The sequence below is a fragment of the Bemisia tabaci genome, chromosome 4, assembly GCF_918797505.1.
Source record: "Bemisia tabaci chromosome 4, PGI_BMITA_v3".
NCBI lineage: Eukaryota > Metazoa > Arthropoda > Insecta > Hemiptera > Aleyrodidae > Bemisia > Bemisia tabaci.
The window spans coordinates 26,622,877-26,649,420 of NC_092796.1; the positions used below are offsets into that span (position 1 = coordinate 26,622,877).

The following is a 26,544-nucleotide window of genomic DNA, read 5'->3' on the forward strand; positions in this document are numbered from 1 at the left end:
CATCTGTGTGTGGATCGTGAACTAGCGTATCGGTCATTTTCGGTTACTGGTGCTGGCATCGATGTGTCTTGTTTGTTATCAATTTTCTTTTTTTTTTTTTTTTTTTTCTCTCAGATCCCGGCCCCACCATGTAGAGCTCAGGTTTTTAGCGTTTTTCTTTTAAAAATTTTTTATTGTTTCCGACTGAAAATGACTCAGTGTTGAGTCGAAACGTCTCGGGTTTCATAATTGTGTATTTTTAGCCTTGTTTCCCGTTTTTTTTCATCTTTGTTGTTTCCACTGTTATCATCGTCTCGGGCTGCTCCTAAAAATTTGTATCTTTGGCACTTGAATGTATATGGTTAGTTCGTTGTATTTTTTACGCACCTTATGAGCAAAGAAGACGTTTTTATTAATATTCAATGAAGATAATCTGTCGGTTCAATGAATGGCAATCCACCCCCCAATGTTTTTTCTCTTGTGTTTTCGTTTATGGATCTTTCGTACATTTTTCTTTCTCTGTTACCCTTTTTTAATCAATTTTTCCTTTTAAGAAAGAAAGTTAACGTTCCTTCTTTATGAAACAAAACTTCAAGCACTTCCAGCCTACATATTTGCTACGGATTATACAGGCCAGGCTTCAATCTCCAGACTGAGGGAGTGTGTTCCTCGGGTTACTAATATACATGTTTCCCGGGTAATGTTTTCTCCTAAAGATCTTGTCGGAGCTACAACCCCCGCCCGCCAGCCCCCCCCCCCCCTCATTTATGCAACAATTAGGCCCAACTAGGAAAACGGTCATCCCTTATATTTTAAGCGCATGAACTCAACCATGGAGTATCGAAACCCTGGTGAAAATTGGCGATAGGAGCTGCGTTTCAAAATACCATAGGAGTTCTTATAGCCGACTGAAGAAGGCGATAGAAAATCATATAGCTAGCTGTAGAAAAAGGAAAAAATCATACGGCGGGGCTACACGAAGCGATAAAAAATTATACAGCCGGGCTATAGTTCCTATCGCCGGGCTTTACATTTTATCGCCTGGTCTTTCTTTTTCGCCATCGCCTATAAAAGGCTAAATCCATACAGAGTGTGCAAACATCTGAAAGTCATGAGTTGAAAAACGCTGACTCCACGGGATTAAATATTAGAGCCTAACACAAAGCGGAGCGGCGGCGCACTGGCACCTACAAACCTAACAGGGATACTTCACGCGTTGCGCAATGCGCGAAGTATCCCTGTTAGGTTTGTAGGCGCCAATATGCGCGTTCCACGCTGGCTGCCCGCCCGCCGCGCCGCAGTGTACCACGGCGCTTGAAGCAACTATTTCACACCAGAGGTATTGCACAGTATCGAAATTGAAGGCGCTCCAACATATTAAGAATGGCAGGCATCTTTTAAAAGTACGGAGCTTTCCTCGCAAAATAAATCAAGATACTATGGCCCAAAAAGAGAGCGGTGGTCCAAAAACTCACTGAGTCCTAGCATTTGTAATTAGTAACGTTTAGCATATACTTTATCGCCAGGCTGTTGCTTAATCGCCATCGGCTATAAAAGGCTATAAGAAATTGTGATGCCGGCTATAGAAGCTATTGGAAATCTTACAGCCGGCTAGGTCTGTGGTATTTTGGAACACATATTCTACTGCCAATTTTTAATAGGGAATCTCAAGTGAAGGGAAGATTTCAGGGGGTACAAAAGAGAAGGGAGGGGAGATAATCGAGCCCATAATCGTCAACAAAATTTAGAAAATTTGATAATATTCCTTAAAATACGGGGGTTTGGACGCGGTACCCTTTTAGGTCAACTTAAGTGGATTCTTATCTTATTCTCATATAACACGTTCCAGCAGTCTAGCTTAGATCAGTGGCGATTTTGCCCATTTGGAACACTGTCTATGCTCTATTTAAGTCCATTAAAAATGTCGATTTTAAGTTAGGCAAGCTGCCTCTCCAAGTATCGATTGTTTTGCATACATTTAATGGAAAAAAAACAGTGTTGCCAACTTTCAAGAATCGCCACTAGTTTGGAGTAACCCTGAAACTCCCGGTAGAACGAAGCTTTTAGGCACGAATTTAATTCTCATTCGCCGCAGATTCTAAATTAACCGTGCATAACTTATCACCCACAAAATGCGCTTATCAGTGTGAAAAAATGCCCGAGTCGGCGAGTCTCGTGAGTGTTATTCTGAGGAAAGTTCCGGACCGATGCGATGAAACTTTTCCGCCCTGGAACATTCCAGCTAAACTGAACCGAAACAGCACGCTCAAGAAACACCCCGAAGCTCCGTCACGGAGAAAAGGCGAACGAATCGTATGACCTGCATTCCAGTGCAGCTCTGTGCGAATGAATTAAAAATAAAGGATGCGGAATGTCTTTGAACGTAAACACGCCGTTTTTACGTGTGAGGCTCCATTAACGATGCACAGCCGTGCTAAGAAAGAACGTCGCATGAGCCATTAGGCGTTGCCAAATTTCCTTAGAAAAATCACGAAGTTTCAGGAAAATTTGTGGGTATTTCTTCTCAGATTTTCCAGCGGATTTCGTTCGTAAAATTATCTTTTAAGTCTGGAAATTTCAAGGGGAAATATTCAGAACCGTTCTCAAAATTTAATATTATTTGAGAAGAAATTTGGCAACATTCACATGCTCATACGTCGTTTTTCCTCAGCACGGCAGCATGTGGCTCAGGACAAACGCATTCTTCAATCCCTGTTATTTGACCCAGTTCGGCATCGCACATTTACAAAGTTATCTGCTAGGCGATATAGGTGCATTTTTTATGAATATAAAAACCCTAGAAATAATCGCGATAACTTGTGGAATAATCAGGTACGCATAGCCATTCATTTTACTTGCAGTTCTATAGAAATCAGTTTATCAATGGACTCAGAAGCGAGCGCCCTCGTTCTTATTCTCTACTGACCCTCTCATGAAAAAAAATAGAACCATAGAAAATCAGCTTGAGGTCACATTTTCCTGCCGGAACAGCGCATAATGTGCAATATGCAGGGATACATCCTAATTACATTTTAGAATGAATCGTCAACTGGAATTAAGAAATGGAAAATATCAGCTATACGACAAGTTCATTGGAAAATAGACACACATAGAGTCCAGACTATTAAAAACGTCGACAAGAAAAAGTACTCTTGATCCAATCAGAATCTAGCTTAAATCAAGAACCAAGCCTCTCAATTTAAGCGGATTTCGTTTTGATTTAAGCAAAAATCCGATTGAATCAAGAGTATTTTTTCTTGTCAATGTTTTCAAGAGTCTGGACTCTGGATCCAATGTGTTTTTTTTTCCAGTGTTCTTTAACATGACTCAACCATAACCTTCCGTAGGAACTTCGTTCAATAAATTAGACTTTTCCCAAATTTTTGAAATCAGTTTCAACCTCCTTCCCCCACCCTTCTTCCAAAAACACGTGTAGAAAGTTGCTGCCTGGACAAATCTTATTATTTTCAGCTGATCTGTAAGAATCAAGCATCAAAACACGATTCTGTGACTAGCACAACTGAACTGTTCGTGTCATCAGTACCAGCTATGATGTCACCATTCCCGAAAACTACAATACACAGGCTAAATAACGGAGAGACCTTGACCTGCAAGCAATTAAGGCACCTCCGACACTTTTCCGACGTTAATCGCGTAAAAAAGAGCTGATCGATCCAACCCTCTGACACGGCCCCCTCAACGAAAAAGCTCTTGACGAGAGAGTGTCCTTTAGTGAGCCTTTAACTAGTTTCGCTGAATGAGAACATTTCCTTCGCTTCTCAATAGAAGTGCTCTCCAGGAAAAAAGAAGAGGCGGATAAAAACATGGGGTCGCATGCAACTGAACAAACTTCACTCCTTCGCTGACAGAGCGACAGAAAGAGACGAAAGCTCTCATTGAATTAGTTAGGGAAATAATTATTGGTCTCGCTTTGACATTGTCATGTACGTACATGTGAGGTTGCTCTGAGAACTACGAGTGAATACCGCATTACCTTTCCAGTCTCAACGAGAATGAGAATTCTCCAGAATAAACATTGACTGAAATGAGCACAGTGCCTCCCTTATTAAAAATTTGCACCTCAGGCCCGGTGACACCTCAGAATTTGAAATTTATATAAAAAAAAACGGGCTAAATCAAGAACAGAATGTGTATTTGCATGTAAATGTGCTTTGTCACGTTGACACTATGCATTATCATTAGCGTAAGAGTTAATTGTTTTGTTGGTTGTTTGGTACATTCAATAGCAATGCGATTTTTTTCTCTCTTTGTATCGTCGTTTCTTAACACGAAATTCAATTTCTTACGTGGGAAAACTAAAATTTGAACTTTAAGTAAAAGTTGATTCTTATGATTGCCTACACTGGAAAAAAAAACTTATTGAATCTAGAGTCCAGACTCCTAAAAACATCGACAAGATAAAATACTCATGATTCAATCAAATTTAAGCTTACATCAAGAACCAAGCCTCTTAATTTGAGCGGATTTCCTTTTGATTTAAGCTTAAATCTGATTGAATCAAGAGTATTTTTTCTTGTCAATGTTTTCAAGAGTCTGGACTCTAGATCCAATGGTTTTTTTTTTTGTTTTTTTTTCTTCCCAGTGTAAGACAGACTGTCTCAACCCTTACTCCTCTCACTGGAACTTGAGTCGTAACAGAGTTACGATTACGCGGAGCTCCCCATCCCACTAGGAAAATTTTCCAACTGCGCCTGAGTCTCGATACTTTTTCTTCGTATGACATCTAATCGTATGATCGCGTAATTTGCTGACGCTAATAACATATCAGCACCGACTGCCAGGAGTGCTCCGTTGTTCAATTGGAAAATGAGCTCAGAATCAGTGAAGCGGTGCAAAAAATTCCCATCGCGAGCCACGATTGGATTTCCGTCAACAAAGGCTAGAAGTGGCGCAGCAAAGTAATTGCACTAAATGAACGAGAGTTTTATTTGTTTACCGCGAGAGTCTTGGCGCGATTGTCTCTTTCCTCACGCATTTCGCTCAAGATCGCACTTTTCAAGTATCTCTACGCAGCTCGTCTTCAACTCGCATTTCGCAAACTAATCATGGAAAAGAGAGGGAAACACTGAGAACTATTCTGGCACAATATACACTGGAAAAAAAACACATTGGATCTAGAGTCCAGACTCTTAAAAACATCGAAAAGAAAAAATACTCCTGATTCAATCAGATTTTTGCTCAAATCAAGAACCGAGCCTCTTAATTTGAGCGGATTTCCTTTTGATTTAAGCTTAAATCTGATTGAATCAAGAGTATTTTTTCTTGCCAAAGTTTTCAAGAGTATGGACTCTAGATCCAACAATTGGGTGTTGTGTTAGAAGTGGAGATAACACCACTGAGGTTGTTTATGGTGCGGTTTGAGGTGGGTTTCAGGTGGGGAACATTTGATGGAATAGAGGGTGGAATTGCAGGGGTGTATGGGGAGGTTGTCGGTGAAGGTGGTTGTGACGTAAGGGAGAAATCAGGTTAGTTCGGGGGAATTTTCTGTGGGGTTCTGGAGGGAAGGAAAAATTTTCGGCATGGAGAATTTGAGGGGAGAAGGTTGTGTGGGGTAGGGAATGGGGAGGCATAAAAACATTGTTAATTAGTGAGAGGTGATAAAGTAAGAGTGTGTGGTTTCTTATGGATACTAAGGTAGGCATTGAGGATAGGTTTCAATGGGCCAGTGTGGTGAGGGGAATGTTTTTGGGAGAATGAGTATGTGGGGTTGGAAAGGTAGGATTTTGGGACGTGTTTGGACACTGTTTGTGGGAGAACTGGCAGTGAGGGGAGGGGAATGGTTAGGTTATGAGATGTGAGGAAGTGAAAAAAGGGGGGAAATAGGAGAGAAAAAGGGGAGATGAGGAGGAAGCGTGTGGTGGTGGTGCGGTTGTGTTTTGGGTTAGGTTTTCAACAAATGGAAATAAACATGATAGGAAGGGCATAATAGAGTAGCGGGGAATATGGTGATTATTTGAGTGAATAGAAATTGGTTTGTGTGTTTAGATTGTGAGTGCATGTTTAGGTATTTTGTCGTGTTTGTGGTGTGATTTTATGTCTCGGGAGCAGGGAGAACGTTTTAGAGAACAAGAATAGTTAAAAGTGGGAAAGGGGGTTGGGGAAAGAACAGGGGCGAGTGTTTGGGTTTTAGTAAAGGTGGGGGAATGTGAGTTCGCTTTGTAGGAGAGTGAGTAGAGAAGAATAGGAGTAAGTGCGTTGGGGAAAGACGCGAGAGGGGGGGAGGGGGGGGAGGTGAGGAAGGGTATGGGAGAATTTATGAACAAAATAAAAGTGTTGAGGGAATGGTTGGAGGGTATGCCGGAGAAGGTGTATGTTGGAAAAGGGGGACGGGTGGGTAGTTATGGGATGTTGGGGGTGGATGTGAATTGTGTGATTTAGAGTGCTGTTGTGGGGGTGGAATTAGAGCATGGGTGGGAGGGGGGGTATTGGACAGTATATGCTTGATGTGGAGCACGTCTGGATTGTTTTGTAACTGTAAAGGAGTCTTGGGAATTGTGTTATGAACCCCCGTGCGTCACTGATCTGTATGAAGGGGGGGTCATAAGCGTGATTGGAAAACAGACGATATTGGTTGGAAAATTCTGGGGAGATTGCGTGGTTTGTTAAATTGCGGAAATGAGAATAAGGGGTTTTTGGCGAGTGGATACTAGGAGATTGGAGAGGAGACGTGATCTTAAACCTAGCGCGGGCGGGTTTGAGTGGAAGGGTTTATGTATTTTGAGGAGATTGGTATGGGGTGGTTGGGGTGTTATCATAGGAAATGCACCCCTGGGTTTGTGTGAGTGTGGTGTCCGGGGTAGTTTGGTTTTGAACTTTCGGAAGGTTTGTGTTTTGGGGGTGGGAGGCTTTTGGGAAGTTTCGATAAGAGTTGTTGACAAAAGGCCTAGACACAACACAAGAATATATGTTTCATTTGTTACGAACTAATTCGATATGTATTGGGGGATATGGATATTTTTAAATAGGGTAATTCTATAATGAATTGAGAGAAAATGGGCACTGGGAGAAGAAAGGGTTTAAAGGAGGTTATAGGAAAAAGTCACTAATAGTAGCAAGCGAAGCGAAACGGTAGATTATGTTAAATGGGAAGAAGAAGAAAGATATGGCGGAGAAGTGGATTGAGGTGTGAACCGCGAAGTCAATTCTTTCGGGGGTTAGGGGGTTTTGAGATGTTAGAAGAGCGTCTGTATTTAGGGGTGGGGAAAATTTGGGGGGGATGAAGGGGGGAGAGGTGATTGGGGGTAGGGGATTTGATTGAAAGGTTTAGGGTATTCATCGTGAATATGCCATAAACATTCAATAAAATTACATGACCGACCCTCCGATTGATATAGTATAAAATCAGCGTGTGACAGCAAAGACGGGAAGATTAGGGTCGATAGGTTGGAATACATTTGAGGTGTGTAATTAGATGATGTGGTGGGTGGGTGCAACCTTGGAAATGGGGAGGACAGGGGGGGGTTTAGGAGGGCGGGAGTGGTAGTTAGTTGTGATTTTTAAGGATAGTGTCAGTTAAGGGAAGCAGGAGAGGAGAGAGGAGGAGGGCACGCGATAGAGTCTAGGGATAGGGTGGAGATGATAAAGAAAGTAAAGAATACGGGGAATTTAGATTATATAAAGAGACAGAATAAAAATTGCTGCTGCAGAGGTAATCGTGAAGGGGGGGAGTAGGGGATATTGAGTTGTCATTACATTTTCAATTGTTCGGAATCCCTGATACAGGAGGGCAAAATATAAGTGATTAAATATGGGAATAGGGGTAGTTAATATGAGTAAATGACTAGTGGTCAGCCAGTAGAAGATGGAAGGGTTACAAGGTGCGAAGTAAAAGCGTGGGTAATATGGGTAAGGAAATAAACCGTGATAGTACAAGTGGTAAAGATAACAAAGAATTCAAGACAGTGATATTACCCCGGGGAAGTGGTGCGCCCGGCGGGGTGTAGATTGAGTAGGGCTACATAACAGCATCGAGCAAAAAAAATGAAAAAGGAAAGGGCCAGGAAAAGAGAGGATGTGGACCGGATCCGTCATAGCGAGAAAGTTTGCTCGGATAACAAAAGTAGAAGACACGATTTATAACACAAAGGTAAATAAATAGCACACGCCGCGAGTCGGGGAATGAAAAAGTATATCTCCTCATACTGTAGTCACTTGCTGTTAGATGAGAAGAGTGGGATAGTTGAAGGTGAGCCTGGAGAATAGGGAGAGTTGGCACATTTGCTTGTGTGATGTTAGGTGTAGGGGTGTAATTAATTTTATGGATACAGCATAACTGTAGGGTATTTGAGGGGACGATTTTGGGGGAACAATGTACATATTTTGCGTTGAGTAGATGAGGTCATAGGTGTTTATTATTTTTAGAGTGAGGCGGGTAAAGTTTGGGGTGGGATGTAGGAGTGAGAGGATTGGGGTATGTCATGGAGATGCAGAGTACTAGTATGGTCTAGATGACACGTGGTGAGGTTGATTAATATATGAGGCTTTAGGCATAAGGGGGAGATTGTCTGAGGTTGGGTAGGAGGGGAGATAAGAAGTTGGTAGGAGGGGAGCTATTGAAGTTGTTTAAGTCAGGAAGTATTAGTTATGATTCGTTTATGTGGTATGTTAACGAACCGCAGGAACTATGAGTAAGTTTCCATAAACAGAACACCACAACCCCTCACAAACCAATGTACCGACCAACAAACCCATTACAAAAACGACCCAACCCAAAGACCACCACATAACGTACCCACCCCCCCTCCCCCCACAACCAAAACCCACCCTCACCCACAACCCCTACCCACCCCCCCCCAATCCACAAACCCGACACCACCACCCACTCCCCACGACCCCACCCCCTATAGTGATTAAGAGCCAATGCCTACACAATCTGAAAACTTCAGAGATCCATATGAACCTAAACTTCGGGTCCCACGCACGAGTTTATTTTTTCTCCAGTGTATTGAGTTGATGGAATTCAAAGGTGGTGCAGATAATCGGAAACGATAGATATCGAAAGTCAGAACCGGTGGCGAAGCGAGAATGATCGATTTTCGATACTTTCCCATTTGAAGCTCTGGTAAAGGATTCATTATCAATGTGTTCGCTGCGAACACCCTGTTTATCGATCCTTTTCCATAGGTTTAAATGGCAGATAAATCGATTTATCGCAAGGCACGCTACGCCACTGGTCGGAACATTTTGAGGAGGTGACCGCGGGGATTGGTAAAGTTAGGAGATTAATATAAATCGCAAACGAAAATTCTAAAACTTGGACACTCGAAACCCGTGCATCTTCGAAAATATATACTGATGAGCCTTTGCCTTTATGACCGTAGGCGGAATTGCAGGAAGGGGGGCGGGGCGGGGCGGGGGGGGGGGGGGCTATTCGCTAGCCACTAGTAATTTGACTTTGTGCAATAAGCTGAAGTAATATCTTTCATCTTTGAAATTGTATTTGAATGAACTTTTCTGTGAGAAGAGCTCCGAGAGGCCCCGGAACCTCTTCTAAACTTCAAAGCCGGAGAGATGCCTACGAACTCCCTTTTGAAGCTGTTGAGGTTTTCATTTTGCAGAGGAAATAGTCTGTACCTTTAACGCAGAATCAGAGAAATATCGTTCATTTTTGGGAACTTCAAAAATAAGAGAGAAAAATGAAAAAGGAAATTTAAAAAAAGGCGGCAAGAAATCGAACAGTGTAAAATTCGACCATTGATTATCAAAGAACCCTCATTCCCGCTCAAAATTGATGACTCACTATGGAAACGCCTATTTTGACACCCGGCAAAACAAGATTCATGAATGGTGGAACTTGGAAACTTAAAAAAATCGTTTTACGTTAGTGTCATTAAGTCATTTACGTCAGAGTCTGGAAAGTTGAAAATCGAAATTTTAGGTCAAGTTCATCCGTGAAATTTAGTTTTGTATGTAGTACATAAGTACTCCTGAAATTTTTTGCCAATCTACGTGCTCGAGATTTCGTAATGATCAATGTGACGCACTCTCTTTCGATAGTTTGTCAGATAGTGTCTACTGAATTACTGAAGAGGTACTCTGCGTCAATGGAGGATGGCTCTTCGCTCCCTGCTCCCCAAAATTACGTCCAAGGTTTGCATCCCGCACGCATTCAACTTGGCAATCCAGGCAAGTCTGTGCAGACTGGTAGTTCAATGTCAATATAAATGTGACATTTAACGGTTCATGAATAGATAAGGGGAATCATTATGCGACCTTGAACACCCAATCACCCATGCCTCAATTTCTTCACCCAGAGGGAGAGAGGAAAACCGAGAGAAAAAAACAGTATAAATAAATGAATCATCATTTAAGACTGGTGATAAGCGCCGACAAACGTCACAGCCAGTCAATCAGCGACCGCGATTGCTACGTCGCACGGAAACTAAATGTGCGCTGTTGAAACCTCGAGTGGGTAAATTGTGTTGTGAGCCATTAGACTGAATGAAAAATTGTATTGTTTTTCACTGCCAAGTAGCAACTTTGTAATCCAATGACAGTGACGGCATGCTATTGTTTCATTTAAGTGTCTGGAATCCGAGAGTAACTAAAAAATCTTGCTCTCAGTACCAGCAAACCGTAAAAAATCATTGCACAGGCAAAATAGATGAGATTTGAAGAATCTAAGCCCATGATGATTTTACTAGACCGCAACATGTATATCACATGGTGCGAGTAAATTGAAAAAATAAATTTACTGAGTAAACCATCGGATCCTAAGAAAATCCTTACTGAAGAAAAAACAGCCCACAGTTGGTTGAACGCTCTTTAAACCGTGACTAAGATATCTCAAGGAATTTGAAATGAAAGGACATTTTTTTAACTTCTAGACTTCTCTTGCGTTTATGGGTCTTTTATGGTGACCCAGGATTAATTGTGCACAAGTACTTTTATTTTATTTTTTGGGGGGACGGGGTGGTGATTATTTCTCTTTAAAGGAACTTAATAATTTTCTTACCAACAAAAGCACCGGTAGGTATTCAATGCCCGATTTATTTTCATAATTATACTGGTAAGGACAGAGTTAAGTTTGAAAAAAAAAGAAATTATCTTCTCTTGATATTTACTTTGATGCTCTCAGAATATCCAAACTAATGTCAAAAGGAGAAAAAACAGCTTAAAAATGGGACTCGGTAAGTTCCTTTGAAAATGAGAAATTTTCTGCACATACGTGAAATAGTGAACTACGAATTTTAAATAGAGCAATACGGCCTGAAAACTTAATTCTTTTCCATTACGTCTAGCTCCGAGTAAAAAAGCAAACCAGAACACCAACACCATTGCCTCATCTAGTGCTAAAACTCAAATTTTCCGCATATTGACTTATTCCATGCTGCCGTACTGAGAAAAAACGCTACGTGAACATTCTAGAGTTGCCAAATTTCTTCCGATATTGATATAATGTTAATTTTTGAGGAGACTCATGAATATTTTCTCTCGAAATTTTCAGATAAGTCAGATCTGATCGCGAATACAATTTCCTGAAAATCTTGAGGAAAACTATGTACAGATTCCCTGGAAAATTCGTACTTTATGAAAGGAAATTTGGCAACATCTGAAGGTTTATACGGCGTTTTTCCCTAGCATAGCAGAATGGGAGTTTGCATGCGATTTGGCGACGGTGCCTCCATAAGTGCACGTAATGCAATCGTTGCACTTGCACTTGGACGAAGATTACGCGACGCGTGGCGTAATCACCCTGAACTTACACTGCGTCGTGATTTGCATTTCTAGTGGTCCGGTTTCGTACATGGTTGTTAAATGTACCGTCAAATATTTTCTCCTATATGATCATCGTCACCCTGAGAAAAAATATATATTAACACCTCTGCCCAATTTAGGGGAAAGCGATCTTCTGTGTCTCATAAGAGGAAACTCAGGAAACTTTTCCATCGAAGAATTGTGACTTGAAAGTTTCAACGACTTTCTCGCTGAGAATAAAATTATTCAAGTAAATCTGTGAATAGTTTTCAAAATCGAAGTATTTAAAATCTAATTTTGCTGTAAAGCATCATTAATGAGAATGCGAGTGAAGAGCGGAAAGAGGAAAGACAAAAAATGTAATTAAACTAGTTAATCTTGCAAAGTTTAAGTGCCTACATTAGTCGTAATGAGGCAAAACATAATCTTGACTGCCGAAAGTAATACTTTTACACAATTTAAGTCAACTAAAATAGTTTTGCAATACCTATTTAGATTTTACCCGTGCCCAAATCATAATGCAGTTTTGTTCATCGGATGTCTGATCAGCCTCTAACAAAGTTGAGTTACTTCGAATTTGGCTTCATCAAAGAGTGCGATAGCTGAAACTGGACTTAGATGCAGAACTTCCGCGGGCTTTTAGGCTGTACTGCTCTATGGACTGTAGATCAATTTATATCCATACTTGTATAGATACATGTATTTGTCCTCTCCTTCAGTTGGCAGCCTCGCTTTGATATCAACTGACATGGTGAATGGCGATCCTTTTCTATGACCATCGTTGCGGACGAAGCGATAGAGGCCGAATGGATACTTTTCAATGTTACCATACAGATCATTCCGTAACAATCATTCGTTCAACTTCGATTTACGTTATATGTATATATTTTTCCCTATTTATTATGGACTGCGCATTGCAAATAGACACCTTCAGTATTCAATGCGGGTCGGGTTCTTATTTTTCTTTGAGAAAAACGCATGGAGAAAACGCTATCACACCTACTTTATGGAATGCACGTCTCCCACATTCTTTTTCTTCCTCATCCTCATGCTCTTCCTTCGCTTTCCTCAAGTTGCGTTAAACTCCTCACTCCTCTCCTTTATTTTCGCCGTGAAATCTTTATTAATTTTCAGCAGTCGCATCATCAAGCTATTTCGATTTTACTACTTACAGTAGTTTTCAAGTAAATTTACCTGCAGGAAAGAAGAGCAGGAATATGTTTCCAATGATACTTCGAATTCCCGCTATGTTACTCGTCTTTTATTGGCCTGTTCCATTAATCAAAGGGGCAAAAATCGCCGGGAAAAATTGGAGTTTCAAATTGAAACAAATTTGAACTGAACTGAAGTAGTGGAAAATTAATTTTATGCACTGAAGCTATAAAATTCCATCTTGTATGTTACAATACATTTGCACACAAATCAAGATATAGCACACACATAGGAATTAGTATGAGGTGGGGTGGGAGGGGGGGCTATCCCTCCAAAAAACCCACTTGGCCCCTCCTAAGGAATGTGACGGATTTCGCTGAATATGTGCGTGACAAATTTTTCACCTTGGAACTATTACTTCGATTAATTTAATTTATCGGTAAAAGCAGCTCAAAAATTTCGGAGCTGAGGGATTTCCATAGATTTCCCTAAACGAGGTGTTTTTCCATGTCCCTTAGCCGAGGTGTTCCTCTGGCCCCCTCCCCCACAATAAGTTTCTATTCCGCCCACGCACACACTAATACACTACGTAATATATACACAATTTGATACAACGTGTGAAGGAGTTAATTGGATTACATTTTGCAATAAGGAACTACTATCTCTGGCTCTTCCATTAAAGCACATATCTGCATAAGGAAACCAATGGCATGCATGTTGTTTCTAAAATGGGCCAGAAATAATGGTTCCTTATTGCAAATTGTAATCCAATTGGTCATTCAGTATTGATTGCAAACAGCAAGGTCCTATGAGCCCAAGACACAAACGATTTTCCGAAAATGCACCTAAAATATCATTGGCCTGAACCGTCTTGATTTTAGATTTCCCTCTGACTTGAGATTTGACGATGATATTTAGAGCATAATAGTCTCGTATCTACTGGAACATAGTTCTTCCTCTGTTTAAGTTTATATAAGACAATCAATTATTACAGTTGAGGCAAACTGTCTCTCTGTCCACTATCGATATTTTTATTGTGTTTAAATAGAAGAAAAACATTATTGTCAACTTGCAAAATTGCCACTGCTCGTATCATTCGTATATTGATGGCAGCCGCTATTCATGCGTCATTACTTCATGGCTCTCCAACAACCAATTTATTTTCATATTGTTGATGCCCAGACACTTTCTAATTATGTTTTCTTTTCACACTCGCAAACGAATCGTTAACGCTAATTAACATACGGTCTCGCGATCGCCTTCTCAGACCCACCGTGGCCTCTCCCACCGAAATAAAGACAGCAATGCGCAACTCACCCCAGAGAAAAAGTAAGAAATTAGAATTTAATGGTCACTTTGCTGCCATTTTGGCCGCATTTGTGTTGCTAGTGCTGGAAATGTGTGATTATCACGAAATTGTACACGGTATAGCAAAATAGATTCAAATTTCAGTTCGCAATACATTATATAATGTATGTAATGTTCGAGTATGTAAAATACTCTCTCTTTCAATGTCCCTATAAGACGACGTTCAGGCTGTGTTTCATGAGGTCTAACTCTCGGTTTCGCGCTGCGTGTCACATTGTCGGCCTCTGAAAATTCTGCGAAATTTTCAGCCCATAGAAAAATGAAATTTTGCTCCGTGAAATTTCATTCTGCTCCGTAAACAGATGACCACAACGACGGCGATCACCACGTTAAAGTATGGACAACCTTTCCAGAAGTATGTTAAATTCTTTCCTTTGTTGTTCATTCGTGTTGCAAACTACGCAGATCGCGCTCTGAGGTATTTCAGACTTTTCTGATGTGCCAAACGTAATTCTCGAGTGGATTTTCCCTCTGAATTTATACTCAGTTGGCTGTACCTCTTGCGTGCAAATTCTAAATTACTCTAAAATCATTTTTTTTTAGTAAAATACGAATGGAGAATTTGCACTCAAATTTTTTATCGCCTCATCCGAGAGTGCTCTAAGTGTTGATTGCGCAGTATTTTTTACAATTTTCTTCTGACATGGGAAATGCTTTAAAAATAGATTTAAAAGTGAGAAAATGTTTCACTTAGTGACGTCATCTAGCGGCATTTCCCATTTAAACACACGTATTTTAGCAGAATCGATTATTTTGTCCATATCTCCTCTGATAATTACTCAATCTCTGAATCAAGGGTGTCTTCGTGACAGTTCACTCAGTAGATTCTACTTTAACACGAAATTCATAAAATTTCAGACCCTTGCAAATTCTCCATTGCACTGGAAAAAAAACACATTGGATCTAGAGTCCAGACTCTTAAAAACATTAACAAGAAAAAATTGTCTTGATTCAATCGAATTTTTGCTTTAATCAAGAACCAAGCCTCTTAATTTGAGCGGATTTTCTTTTGATTTAAGCTTTAAATCTGATTAAATCAAGAGTATTTTTTCTTGTCAATGTTTCCAAGAGTCTGGACTCTAGATCCAATGTGTTTTTCTTCTAGTGTGGTGCGATTCCTTGGAATTCGGTCCAAATCGACCCATTGACTTAACTACCTCCTTTAATTTTGGATGTTTTTAAAGCGACGTGTTTGTTAACACGGTGCTCGTAACGAGCACTGAGCAAAATCGCACTTGCTCGCGCGGCTCCGTTAATGAAAATATTTACGACTCATTGAACTCACGCGGTTGGAGTCACACTTGAGTGAGCCTCGAAACAATCCCGTCGCTGCGGTGTGGTACGGGCGCCCGCCCGTTGGATTCCGTGCTATTGACGTAATTTGCCATCGATTCGCCTCCTCTGTAAACAGCGCGTAAACCGACTCCCGAGTCTTGACGAGATAGACAGCGTGTCAGTCTCGCTAGTCACCCGGGCTTCCATTTCTATAAGATTCCCCAACAACGGGGCTCAATACACACGAAATCTGGGTCTTAATCTATTCGATAGCTCCTCGTGTACGGAGTGCGTGAAGGTCTCACTGGCTGCTACGCAAGACCCATCCCCAGCCCCCCAGAACCTTCGCGCTTTTCAGTGGTTCCATTTCATTCAAACTTGTCAATGGCAATCTCACGCTAAGAAAAAGCGCATTGCCTCTCGCCGACTGCGGTATTCAAAATTCAGGTGACCCGCGGGCTGATTATTGAAATTGATAGACAAAGAAGACATAAGGAGTATGGAGCGATCCCATTGGTTGTTGAAATGGGTGGTTCTTACAGACTAAGGGAGAAAATTATGGACTATCTAATGGATCTCTCGAGGGATGCCGTTAGTTAGTCTATTACCTACTTTCTTTGTCCATTTCAACCACCTCCTTCCACCAATAGATTATCCCTTTTGTCTTCTTTGTCTATAAATTTCAACAATCTGCCCGCTGCACCGAGAAGTTAAACGCTTCGGTTGCCAATTTCAATCGTCCAGCAGGCTGATTATTGAAATGAATAGACAAAGTGATAGACAAAGAAGACCTAGAGAGGATGGAAGGATCCTATCCGTCGAAATGGGTGATTCCTATAGACTAGGGAAGTACGCGGTCTCTCGCGGGATGCCGTTAGTTTGTTTATTGCGCACCTCCTTTGTTCATTGCAAACATCCGCTTCCACCGATAGGATCCCTCCATATCCCTCATGTCTTCTTTGCCATAGCTTTGTCTATCAATTTCAATAATCGGTCTGCTGGTAGCTTTCAGCTTAGGTGCACACACCTACTTAACCTATGCGCGTAACACAGCTACCTGGACGAGCGCGACGTTGGTAACCTAGGTAGACGTGTAACTGTGACTTTCCGGAACAGCGGACCGATTATTGAAATGATAGACAAAGCTATAGACAAAGATGACAAAAGGGATATGGAGGGAACCTATTGGTGGAAGTTGGTAGTTGCAATGGACAAAGGCAGCGGGTAATAGACTAACTAACGGCAACCCACGACGAGAAACCCGACAGTTAGTCCATACTTTTCTCCCTTAGTCTGTAAGAACCACACATTTCGACCAATAGGATCGCTCCATACCTCCTATATCTTCTTTGTCTATAACTTTGTCTATCAATTTCAATAATCAGCCCGCTGGTCATCTGAGTCGGAACAACCGCGGTGGGCGAGGGACAGTGCGCTTTTTTGCGTGGTAAAATCGAGTGGAACAAAATTCAAATTCGGAGGTCAGTGCTATTTTTTGCGCAATGACGGTTGGCGAGTAGCTTATTAAGCTAAAAATTCGCCTAATGATGATAAAAGATTGGCTGGTTGAGCACTTTGTGGGGCGAGTTATTGCAAATTAGGCTTCAATTGATGATCACAGTGTCCATCCAAACGAGAGGAAATGTGTCGGGAGTCATCAGTCTCCAAATCGGTACTTCGCATTATTTTCGGATGAAAGCTTAGCGGAAATGTTCCGTCTGGCGAACAATTATGAATAAAGGCACTCCATTTTAATTAAAGAGAACATTTTATTGTGACTGACAGTCATCAAACGGTCCAATTTGATTGGAATCGGTTTCTGAATTAAAGCGTCTATTGAATCTTATATCGAATCTTATTGAATGGTGCCAGGGAGATATTGCGATAAGTTTTTGGTTTTCGCTGAAATATGAAGTAAGCAGCTCTATAATCACGCAAAATTTGCAACATCGAAAATCGCTATAAGTGATTTGGTAATTTCACCTTCGCATACCGTAGAATTGTTTTCAGTTGACCTCAGTCAATCATTAAACGCGCGAAAAGAGACAACATTCATCACAGCGCCTGAATGCAACTATTCGTGTTCCATGGATGTGCGTGTTGCATAAAGAACAATTGAAGGCGCCCGGGCGCCCCGGCCTTCCTTGTCCGCGCCGAAATGTGGAGCGTTGTGCTTGTGCGCCCCGCCGCGCCGGCTTTTAATCTTAATAAGGCTCTTCCTCAACATCCACGTTTTACAAGCAAAGGCTCTGTTTTCCATCGCCAAGGAACCAGGAGAGATTGAACTTTGCTTTTCGCGAATCGAATCAACGTTACTCAGTTTGCCACGTTTTTTCATGCATTCGTATGCAATAAGGACTGAAGTGAATTAAACCTCTGAAGTCGTACCTTAGAAACAAATTCTTAAAGTTTGCCGTCAATAAATATTTTCTCAACTCAAAAATGATGGTTTTTGGTTCAAGTTACCTCTCCGCCCATTCCAACGACTTTTTTCCTGTTCCTAGAGAATTCAGCTTGAATCGAGATAAAGAAAAGAAACTCTTGGTAGGAAACTCAAGAATTGTCGTGCTTAAAGCCGCAAGCACTTTTTTTCCAGTGTAGGTTTTTGTTTCCCTTATTTTTGGGCGTTAATTTGCTCCTCTGTCTAGGATAACTCGAGAGTTTAAAAATTGTACTTATTAGCTCGTTCACGAGTTCAAAAACGGCAGAAAACAATTGAGGCTATTCTAGAAACAGGAGCGTGCCTAATTGGATCCGGGCGTGGAGAGAAGGGCAGGGTGCATCAGTAATGCAGGAGAGAAGGCAGGGTAGGGTAAATTAACACCGTTTAAGCGTTAACACGCGCACGACGCGCGCGTATCGAGTTGCCATTAGTTTTTTTCATTTAAACAACGCTCTCCACCTCTATCTCGCGAAAGAGTTAAGGATTGGAATTATCTAGCACCCGATTGCGATCAGCTTCTATTGGCGCGAAATGGGAAAATGTACTGATTTTTTTTTTTTTTTTCTTTTTCTTTCTGATTCAAGGACTCTTCAAAGACATCGCCGTTTAAACGTGCACCGTTCTTGTCTTCTTGCAAAGAAAAATACGGAGGGGCAGTGTTGCGGAAATGAATATTTATTTTCAATTAAAATGACGGATTATGATCGCGAGCCAAGAACGAAAATTTGTCACCGTGAGAAATATAATTAACATGAACTCTTACATGTATATCATGGTGTTTAATCCCAAACGGAATTTTCGATAGGACATAGTAAGCACAATGAAAAGTGTGTCAACATAATCCAAAGTATGCGACGGAGCCAGGTAAAACGTGACTTTTATGGTGGGAAAAAATTGAGGTAACTCTACTAGTGGCGAGGCGTGAGTGATCGATTATCGATGATCCCCCAATGAAGATGTTGCATAAGTAAGGAATTTGCGATTTGACAAGTGATTCTTGAGTAAAAGTTCGCGAGAAACACGATGGTGCCACTGGTTTTTTTTTAAATCAACTCCCAAGCTCAAAAAAAGCTCTCAAGTTAAGGCAAAAATGGAGGGGATATCCCACGCTATCCTGAGAGTCCACGTCTACATCAAGACAAACTCTTCATGCGAAGATAGGGAGCAAATACATTAGCAGGGTTGCCTCTCAGGGTCTCGATGTAGAGGTGGACTCTCAGAATAGCGGGGGATATCCCCTCTATTTTGGCCTCAACTTGAGAGCTTTTTTGAGCTTGGGGGTTAATTTCAGGGAAAACCAGTGGCGTCATCGTGTTTCTCGCGAACTTTTACCTACGAATCAATTGTCAAATCGCAAATTCCTCACACATGCAACATCTCCATTGAAGCTATGGTAAAGAATCGATTATTAAGGTCTTCGTTGCAAACACCCTGCTTAGCGATCCTTTTCCACACGTTTAAATGGCCGATCAATCGATATATAGTACAGCACGCCACTGGTAAATCTACGACGACTTATTGTTCAAGAGGATAACTTTGAATCACCTGACACAAAAACCACCTTAAGTTCCAAAAATGTACGCTTTTGCAGAGGTAGCAATTTTTAAATAATTCAATTTTTAAAAGTGTATAGGTATTTGTGACCCAGTCAATCGTGACCGATTTACGAAATTACTCCCTCGATATACTTAATTTTATCTCGCTGCCTCTAATTAATAAATACTGTTTTCGAACAAGTCCGGTCTCAGGCATTTTGTTAGAACACCGTCATTTGCAGGATGTAATGCGATCGAATCGTTTTCCTCGCGAAAGAACGTAACTATATTTCAATGTTGTCAAATTCCTCCTCTTAAATTGCATTTTTACAAGAAGAATCTTAGGAGTTTCTAACCGAAGATTTTCCTGATTTTTCCTTTTGATCTCATGCAAAAATGGACAAGAAATTTGGACGAAATTTTCGCGGGTACTTTTTCGTAAAAAATTGAATTGCTTGAGTCAATTTTGCGACCTTGAAGTAGAGTTACGTTCCCTCGTCCGAAAAAAGACGAAAACTTTTTTTTTTTTTTTTTTTTTTACTATTTCAAATAGCCCCCAAGGGGTAATCCCACGCTTTAAGACCCATCCCCCCTCCGTCCCTACTGAACCAGTCCCAGGCAACCATTGTTTGAATTGTTGAATTGACCAGTGATAAAATCACATACTGTTTATCCGAACCTTGGTACCTATGCTTTTATTGTGGACTCGTGCCGTAGATGGGCATTATGTACATACAGTGAAGAGCAATATCGTTCTTCAACCAGACAGCTCGACGCGGCAAGTCACGTAAACCAGACGGAATTCTTGAAATCTTGCGAATCCCGAGGCAGCGCTCTTATCCTCGCTGTGGCCTGGCCGATATGACTCGCACCCGGAATGGAAGTCTGGATTTGCCGCAGTCCACAGAGACTACGTGTTCATTCCGTTCTTTCCTGCTTGTTGTCTGGAGAGCTTCAACGCAGCTCTCGTAAACCGGAAATTTCACATTCAAAAATTAAGTTTAGTGAGAAAAATCTACCCCCCCCCCCCCCCCCCAAGAAAACTTGGGTTTCAGTATTCTAAACTGGAGGTTTTCCGACCGTACTCAGATGAACATTTTGGAGTGAAACTCTATGCCGGAGTCTATGTAGCGTCCAAAAACCCAGAGTGATGCGGAGTATAATTTATTCTCCTTACGGAGTAACTTGCATTATTACGGAGCGGAATCTACCAGTGGCGTGGCGTGAATTGCGATTTATCGATTGTTATGCCATTTAAACTAATGTTAAAGAATCGATTATTAAGGTGTCCGCTGCGAACACCGTGTTTACCGATCCTTTTCCAACGGTTTAAATGGCCGATCAGTCGATTTATCGCAAAGCACGCCACTGGAAAGTACCCTTTTTGCGGAGTGTCACAGGCTTGTATGGTGCTAATTTCACTTCGCACTTGTGTCGCTCGGGGTTGTTGGGTGCTACTTAATATAGACTCCGACACCGAATTTCACCCCTCAATTTTTAACAGTTTAACTTGAAATTTATTTAAACACATCAAAATGCGTAAGGCTTTGTCGGACCTCCCCACGTCGCGGCGTATCGACCGTAGCTGAGTTGCTGAGACGTAGCTTGCAAAATGTCTAGAACAGAGCGTTCCGGATTGAACATTTGAACACCAAGCATGGTGCGTAAAACGTGTTTTGCTTTTACCCTACTAAAATGCAAATGACTTTGACCTTGCCTCATTTCTCTCGGTGCAGTGCACGCAAATGCTATTATCATTCGGGAACCTCGCAGACAAATTGCGATGCGGACAAAATTTATGCGGTTTTAATCCAAGAGACGAGCTTTTCCCTCGAGCTTTGGGTAATAATTCAGCAGTCGCCACACCGGGACTTTTTGCTCGGAAAATGCAGAATTTTCCGGATTTACAGTCCGATATGCTCCTACGCTATGCACCCTTCTCTCCGGTATCGCATCGCGAAGTAAAAGTAGGTCGACGGTAAAGTTATTGATGCGGTGATCGCCTTCCGCTTAAAGCAGGAATGTGGACAAAGAATTGTTTGTCCCAGTTTTAGGGTGTCAAACAGACCTCATTTTTAAAGGGGGGAATCGAATAAACAACACCTATAAATACCGTTTCCTAGCAGGGAGGAGATGAATGGCAACATTGCCGGTTCCAACTACCGTCGCACTACTGCCGAGCTAAGGAAGAACGCCGTATGAACATTTGAGAGTTGCCGAATTTCCTTCGATAAAATGTTTATTTTTTAGGAAAGCTATGAATATTTTTCCTTTAAATTCTCAGAATCTTCAGTTAAAACTTCGAACTAAATTATCTGAAAAATTGAGAGGAAAATATTCATAAATTCATCAGGAAATTCGCGTTATATCGAAGGAAATTTGGCAACGCCTGAAGGTTCATACGGCGTCCTTCCTTAGCACGGCAGTAAGCGTCCACGTTAACAGGCAAATTGCCGTTTCCCGAAAGAAGTAATGTAACTCTATTCCAAGGTTGCAAAATTGATTCGAACGAATTAAAGTTATACAGGAATAAACTTGTGCAATTATCGTCCAACTTTGTCTGATTTTTGCATGTGAGCGGAAGAAACATCAGTAAAATTTCCAGTTAAAATTGCCGAAGGCTCTCCTAGTAGAAATGAAATTTGCGATGGGAAATGTGGCAACATAGCAATTTAGTTACGTTCTCTCGTAAGGAAAATGACAAAATGAACATTTCAATGGGCCGAGAATGCAAATAAGCCGCTTTGTCGAATTGTTTTCAATAGTTTTGGACACCATTCAATCTAGTGGGATCGACTTTGTTGGGGAATAAGTCGCCTGCCTGTCGAAAGCAAAATGTTCGTTCAGAAAGATTCACAGGAACATTACACGGTTTATTAGAGTAACATATCGATGGGCAAAGTTGCGACCTCCGATTGCATTATTGCAAATATTTGTGAATTTCCTCAAAAGAAAAGTAACCGACATACTCGCTTAACCTTTTCTATGAACTTCCATTCTACTTATCCAAAAATTTTCACAGAATTTTTTAAGGAGCTATTTTGGTTATTTCTCTTTAAAAAATAACACCGTATGATCGAAAATTTTGAAACATTGCTATGAAGATATATCGACTTAAACTTCAGCCATCGATATATTATCAAGAGTATTTTCTCGAAGTAAATCGAAGGTATAAAGCGGCACCCACATGACGATACCTACCCATTCGATGATGAAACTTCAAGAGTTCGTGTCTCGGTTTGCGACGTCACGGACTTTTTGGCAAACTTTATTTTTTTAGATGGAAAACTACGCAACGGCAGTTCCTGAAAACTTCCGTAATTTTTATTCTCTATGCGAAGAAAATCCCGTGACAATTTCAATGGATACTTAATGTTGATTGGTGCTCCTTCGTAAAAACCAAATGAGAGCGGAGATTTTGAAACACCGCTAACGAGCACTGTCGGATTGGCAAAGTCGCGTAGATTTGGCAGTATAATGTTTTTGAAGAAAATAATCTCAATAAAAACCATGGTAAAAATGAAAAGGAAGCATCTTTATTGGTACGTTTCAAAATTTTTGATCGTATCTTTATTTTCTCAAAAAATACGAACCAAAATATCTCCTTAAAAATTCTTTCAAGTAACTTGAATGAGTGATGAAATTTTCAAGGGGAATGTTGGCGGTCAAACTTTTCCTAAAAAATGAAGCATGCTTGAAGATTTGCAGTGTTGCGATCAGAGGTCGCGATTTCAGCAATCGCGCTATGTTACTTTAAGAAATCGTTGTATATATCTGTGAATCTTTTTGAGCGAACATTTTGGTTTTGCAACGAAAAAGCAATGTTTTTAAGTTTTCCTGTGACGTAACTGTTTGAAAAAACTATTCTTCTAGCCGATTCTGCACATATATTCTCGGAGATAAGAATTAAGACAAAGGATCTAGGGTCCAACGACCTATTAGTTCTGCATTAATTAGCCATGACTTTTTAAGAATTTACTGAGGAATTAATGAAATGCAGATGAATTGAAATTTCATGCTTCTTTTTTTGGACTCTCTTGCTTTGATTAAACTTGATCTCATCCGTATTTGCAAAGAATCTGGCGATGGGTACCCAGGACCCTCCTCCATCAGACACGGCTGTGAATAAATATTTGAGAGATCAGTGATTAACCTCGTTCGGTGTGGATAGGGAAAGAAGGGCGTTAATTTTTCCCAAGAGATCAGCCATACCTTCAGACCTCAATAAGTTTTTTCCCAGGTTTAGTTGTGGGCGTATCAGCGAAAAAATTCCGTAGACCATACAAAATTCGATTCGAATATTAATAGCGCTGGATCTTAAGCAGGCTCGTGACATTTGCAGTTTTGAAAATTCCAACTACTATAGTGTGGACATGTTCTCAGCGCGTGTTCTAGAATCATTCCACTTAGAATTCGCTTAAAGAATTTTATGTTCACATTTTATAGAGTTGATATATCTACTCGGATTCAAGAATCAAATGCAATTCTAAATCTTCATGGTAATGTCTGTAAGCTGAGGATTCCCTCCAAAATATCCAAGTCGTTCGAATTTAATAACAAGAATCAACCCAAATCAACCCAAATTTTGCATTTCGACGGCGTAAGTCCGCAATCACGTATCTCGTTTGCGGTGTCTGAAAATCTCCGTCATTTTGTTATTTTTTTTTAAAGGAGAACTAATTGAAATCTTTCCGTGAAGTTTATGCAGACTTTTCCTCGCACAGAGAAGAAAAATCTCGGCAGTTTTAAAGAATTGCCGTTGAGAAGTTTTCCGTTACACTTAAAGTAAAGTATGACAGGAAGTCTCCGACGCACAGTAGATCGTTGAATCGCAGTAGATCGCAAATTTTGATGTTTAATTCGTTACATTTTATATTTTAAGGGGTGCTTTTAAATGGAAATTTCACGAGGAAACCAATGGAACCACTTTTAGAACTTCGAAGTTTTGTATAAACGGAGTTAAAGCGTTTGAAGTTTCCCAATATTGTTCGACCTCTCCTATTGACTCGATCTTCTGTGCGACGTCGCGAACCGAGTTATGCGATTGCCGACTTACACCGTCGCTTTTTCCGATATAGATGGCTAACGTGCGAAACCACGTATGTGCGATATGTGTCTTATGATTTTTTTACTCACCGGCTTTCTTGCCGCCGTTGGCGATTTCCAACTTGATGGCGTTGAAGTCCAAGCTCCGATCCTGCTCCCCACGTTCCGCGTCCAGGAGCGCCGCATCCGTTTTCTCTTGTGCCATGGTCTCTCTACAGTCAACTCGGACGGTCACTGGGTTCGCTGACGATGTGCAGACTCGAGCACGCACGACACATCAAAACCGATCCGTGGGTTTCAGAGCTATCCAAGAGGCACACAGAACACCAAGGGGTCGACGCAACCTCTCCATGAAATCCGAGGAGTTACGAATGATCGAACGAGTGTATACAAATACTTTTCGAAGTCCTTTTCAAGCTCGAACGGGCGGTCAGTTTGCGGTCACTTCGATCAGTCTGATCGGGTCGGTGGAGACTGATCATTGGCCCGAAGTCGAGGAACGATGCTGATTTACGATTTACGATTCGTGGTGTGGAACGACGGTGCGGCCGAAAAACACCGGCATGAGCTGTAGAATAGTTGAAAAACAGAATCAGTGAAAACTATACCTAACCTCGTAAAATAAGCTAATATGATTCTGGGGTCAGGGAAGCAAACAGTAATTTAAAAAAAAAAAAAAAAAAAAAAAAAAAAAAAAAAAAAAAAAACTTGCCGGTTTGTGGAAGCGAGAACAACTTAAAATCTACTGTGCATGATAATACACGTATCGAGTGAGTTTTGAAAAGTCGGACTTTCAGAGGAGCAAAGACGTATTATTCTTACGATACTACTAGAGATCGATATCATCGAACTGGTATCAGTTATTTGAACATTTTTAGCGCCTCTAAACTGAAAAATTGCATCAAACAAAATTTGATAGGGGAAAATCACAATTTCCAACGTCAAAATTTGCTGGCGTAAATCCAACGCGACAAGTTCGATTAAGAGATCAACGAAATGTGAGGTGTGAGTTGTTTGTTTTAAAGTCGGATATTTGCGCAAGATCTGTTTATGTACGCAAGAGCATCTGTACAGGGAACTTTGAAGTTTGTTATATTTGGAAGGGAACCAAATACATAGGTATATAAAGTGTACGCATACCAGTAAATAAACTCGAACAGCTAATCACCCTCCTGTAGGAACTATCGAACCGCCCTATTCGTAAGTCTGTATTTATCTGTGTGGTACCACTCACTTCCGAGGAAACCCATTCATATCACCCACTCTATCACTCACTATGCAATCATAGATTTACTTTCAATCTCACCCTTTGTTTAAATTGCGAATTAAGACAGTCTAAAAAGGGGGGCCGAAGTTACGAGCTAGGTTAAAGCGTATCACAGCATAGATATGTATCGCGTAAAGGCGTCTACCGCGGTTGAGGGTTGAGTCGAGTGAGGTTGTGTCGTGAGGTTGGCGGACGACGACGGCGGCGGGAGTTTCTCGTCGGGGAACTGACCACGCACTCACAGCCACAATTTATCGTATCGACCGGGTCGGGAAGCTCAGCTGATCCGCAAGGTCGGGCGCGCGAACGAACGCGGACGAGCGGCACACGCGACCGATGCGAATGCGCACGCCTCGGATAATGATCCGACGATATAGGTCAGGCATTGCGCAGCCCCCGCCCCCCGCGCGCCCCCCGGCCGGCGCCCCCCCCCTCCCCGCCGCCCCCGGCCCGACGCCGCCGTGGGTGCGAGGGTTGAGCTTTGTTCAACTGGACCAAAGTAAACACTACCGGCGCTTCCGTCCCGGTGTTATCTCAGGTAAAGTTGAGATTAGAGTAGCTATGTAGGATGAGTACGGACATTGCGGTAATTTTAAGGTTAGGTCGTGGAGCTTTTAGGGTCTAAAAGAGCAGCCAAGCTATGAAACGTAGGCGGATTTAGAAATTTCGACGGGGGGCGTAAGGGGGGGGGGGTTCCCAGAAAATTTTCGAAATTTTAAAACATTTAGTATGCAGTTTGAGGGTATTTCGTCATGCATAAT

General features: G+C 41.3%; 1 protein-coding gene across 1 annotated transcript in view; it reads right to left on the reverse strand.

Annotated features, from left to right (window-relative positions):
- The window catches only part of LOC109044555 (solute carrier family 16 member hermes), a 45,452-nt gene extending 19,298 nt beyond the window's left edge, over positions 1-26,154 (reverse strand). The window contains 2 exon segments of the mRNA XM_072299583.1: positions 24,607-25,084; positions 25,657-26,154. Of these exon segments, the coding sequence (XP_072155684.1) occupies positions 24,607-24,721 (115 nt within the window). The 5' untranslated portion in view covers positions 24,722-25,084; positions 25,657-26,154.
- Between the last annotated feature and the right edge of the window lie 390 nt (positions 26,155-26,544).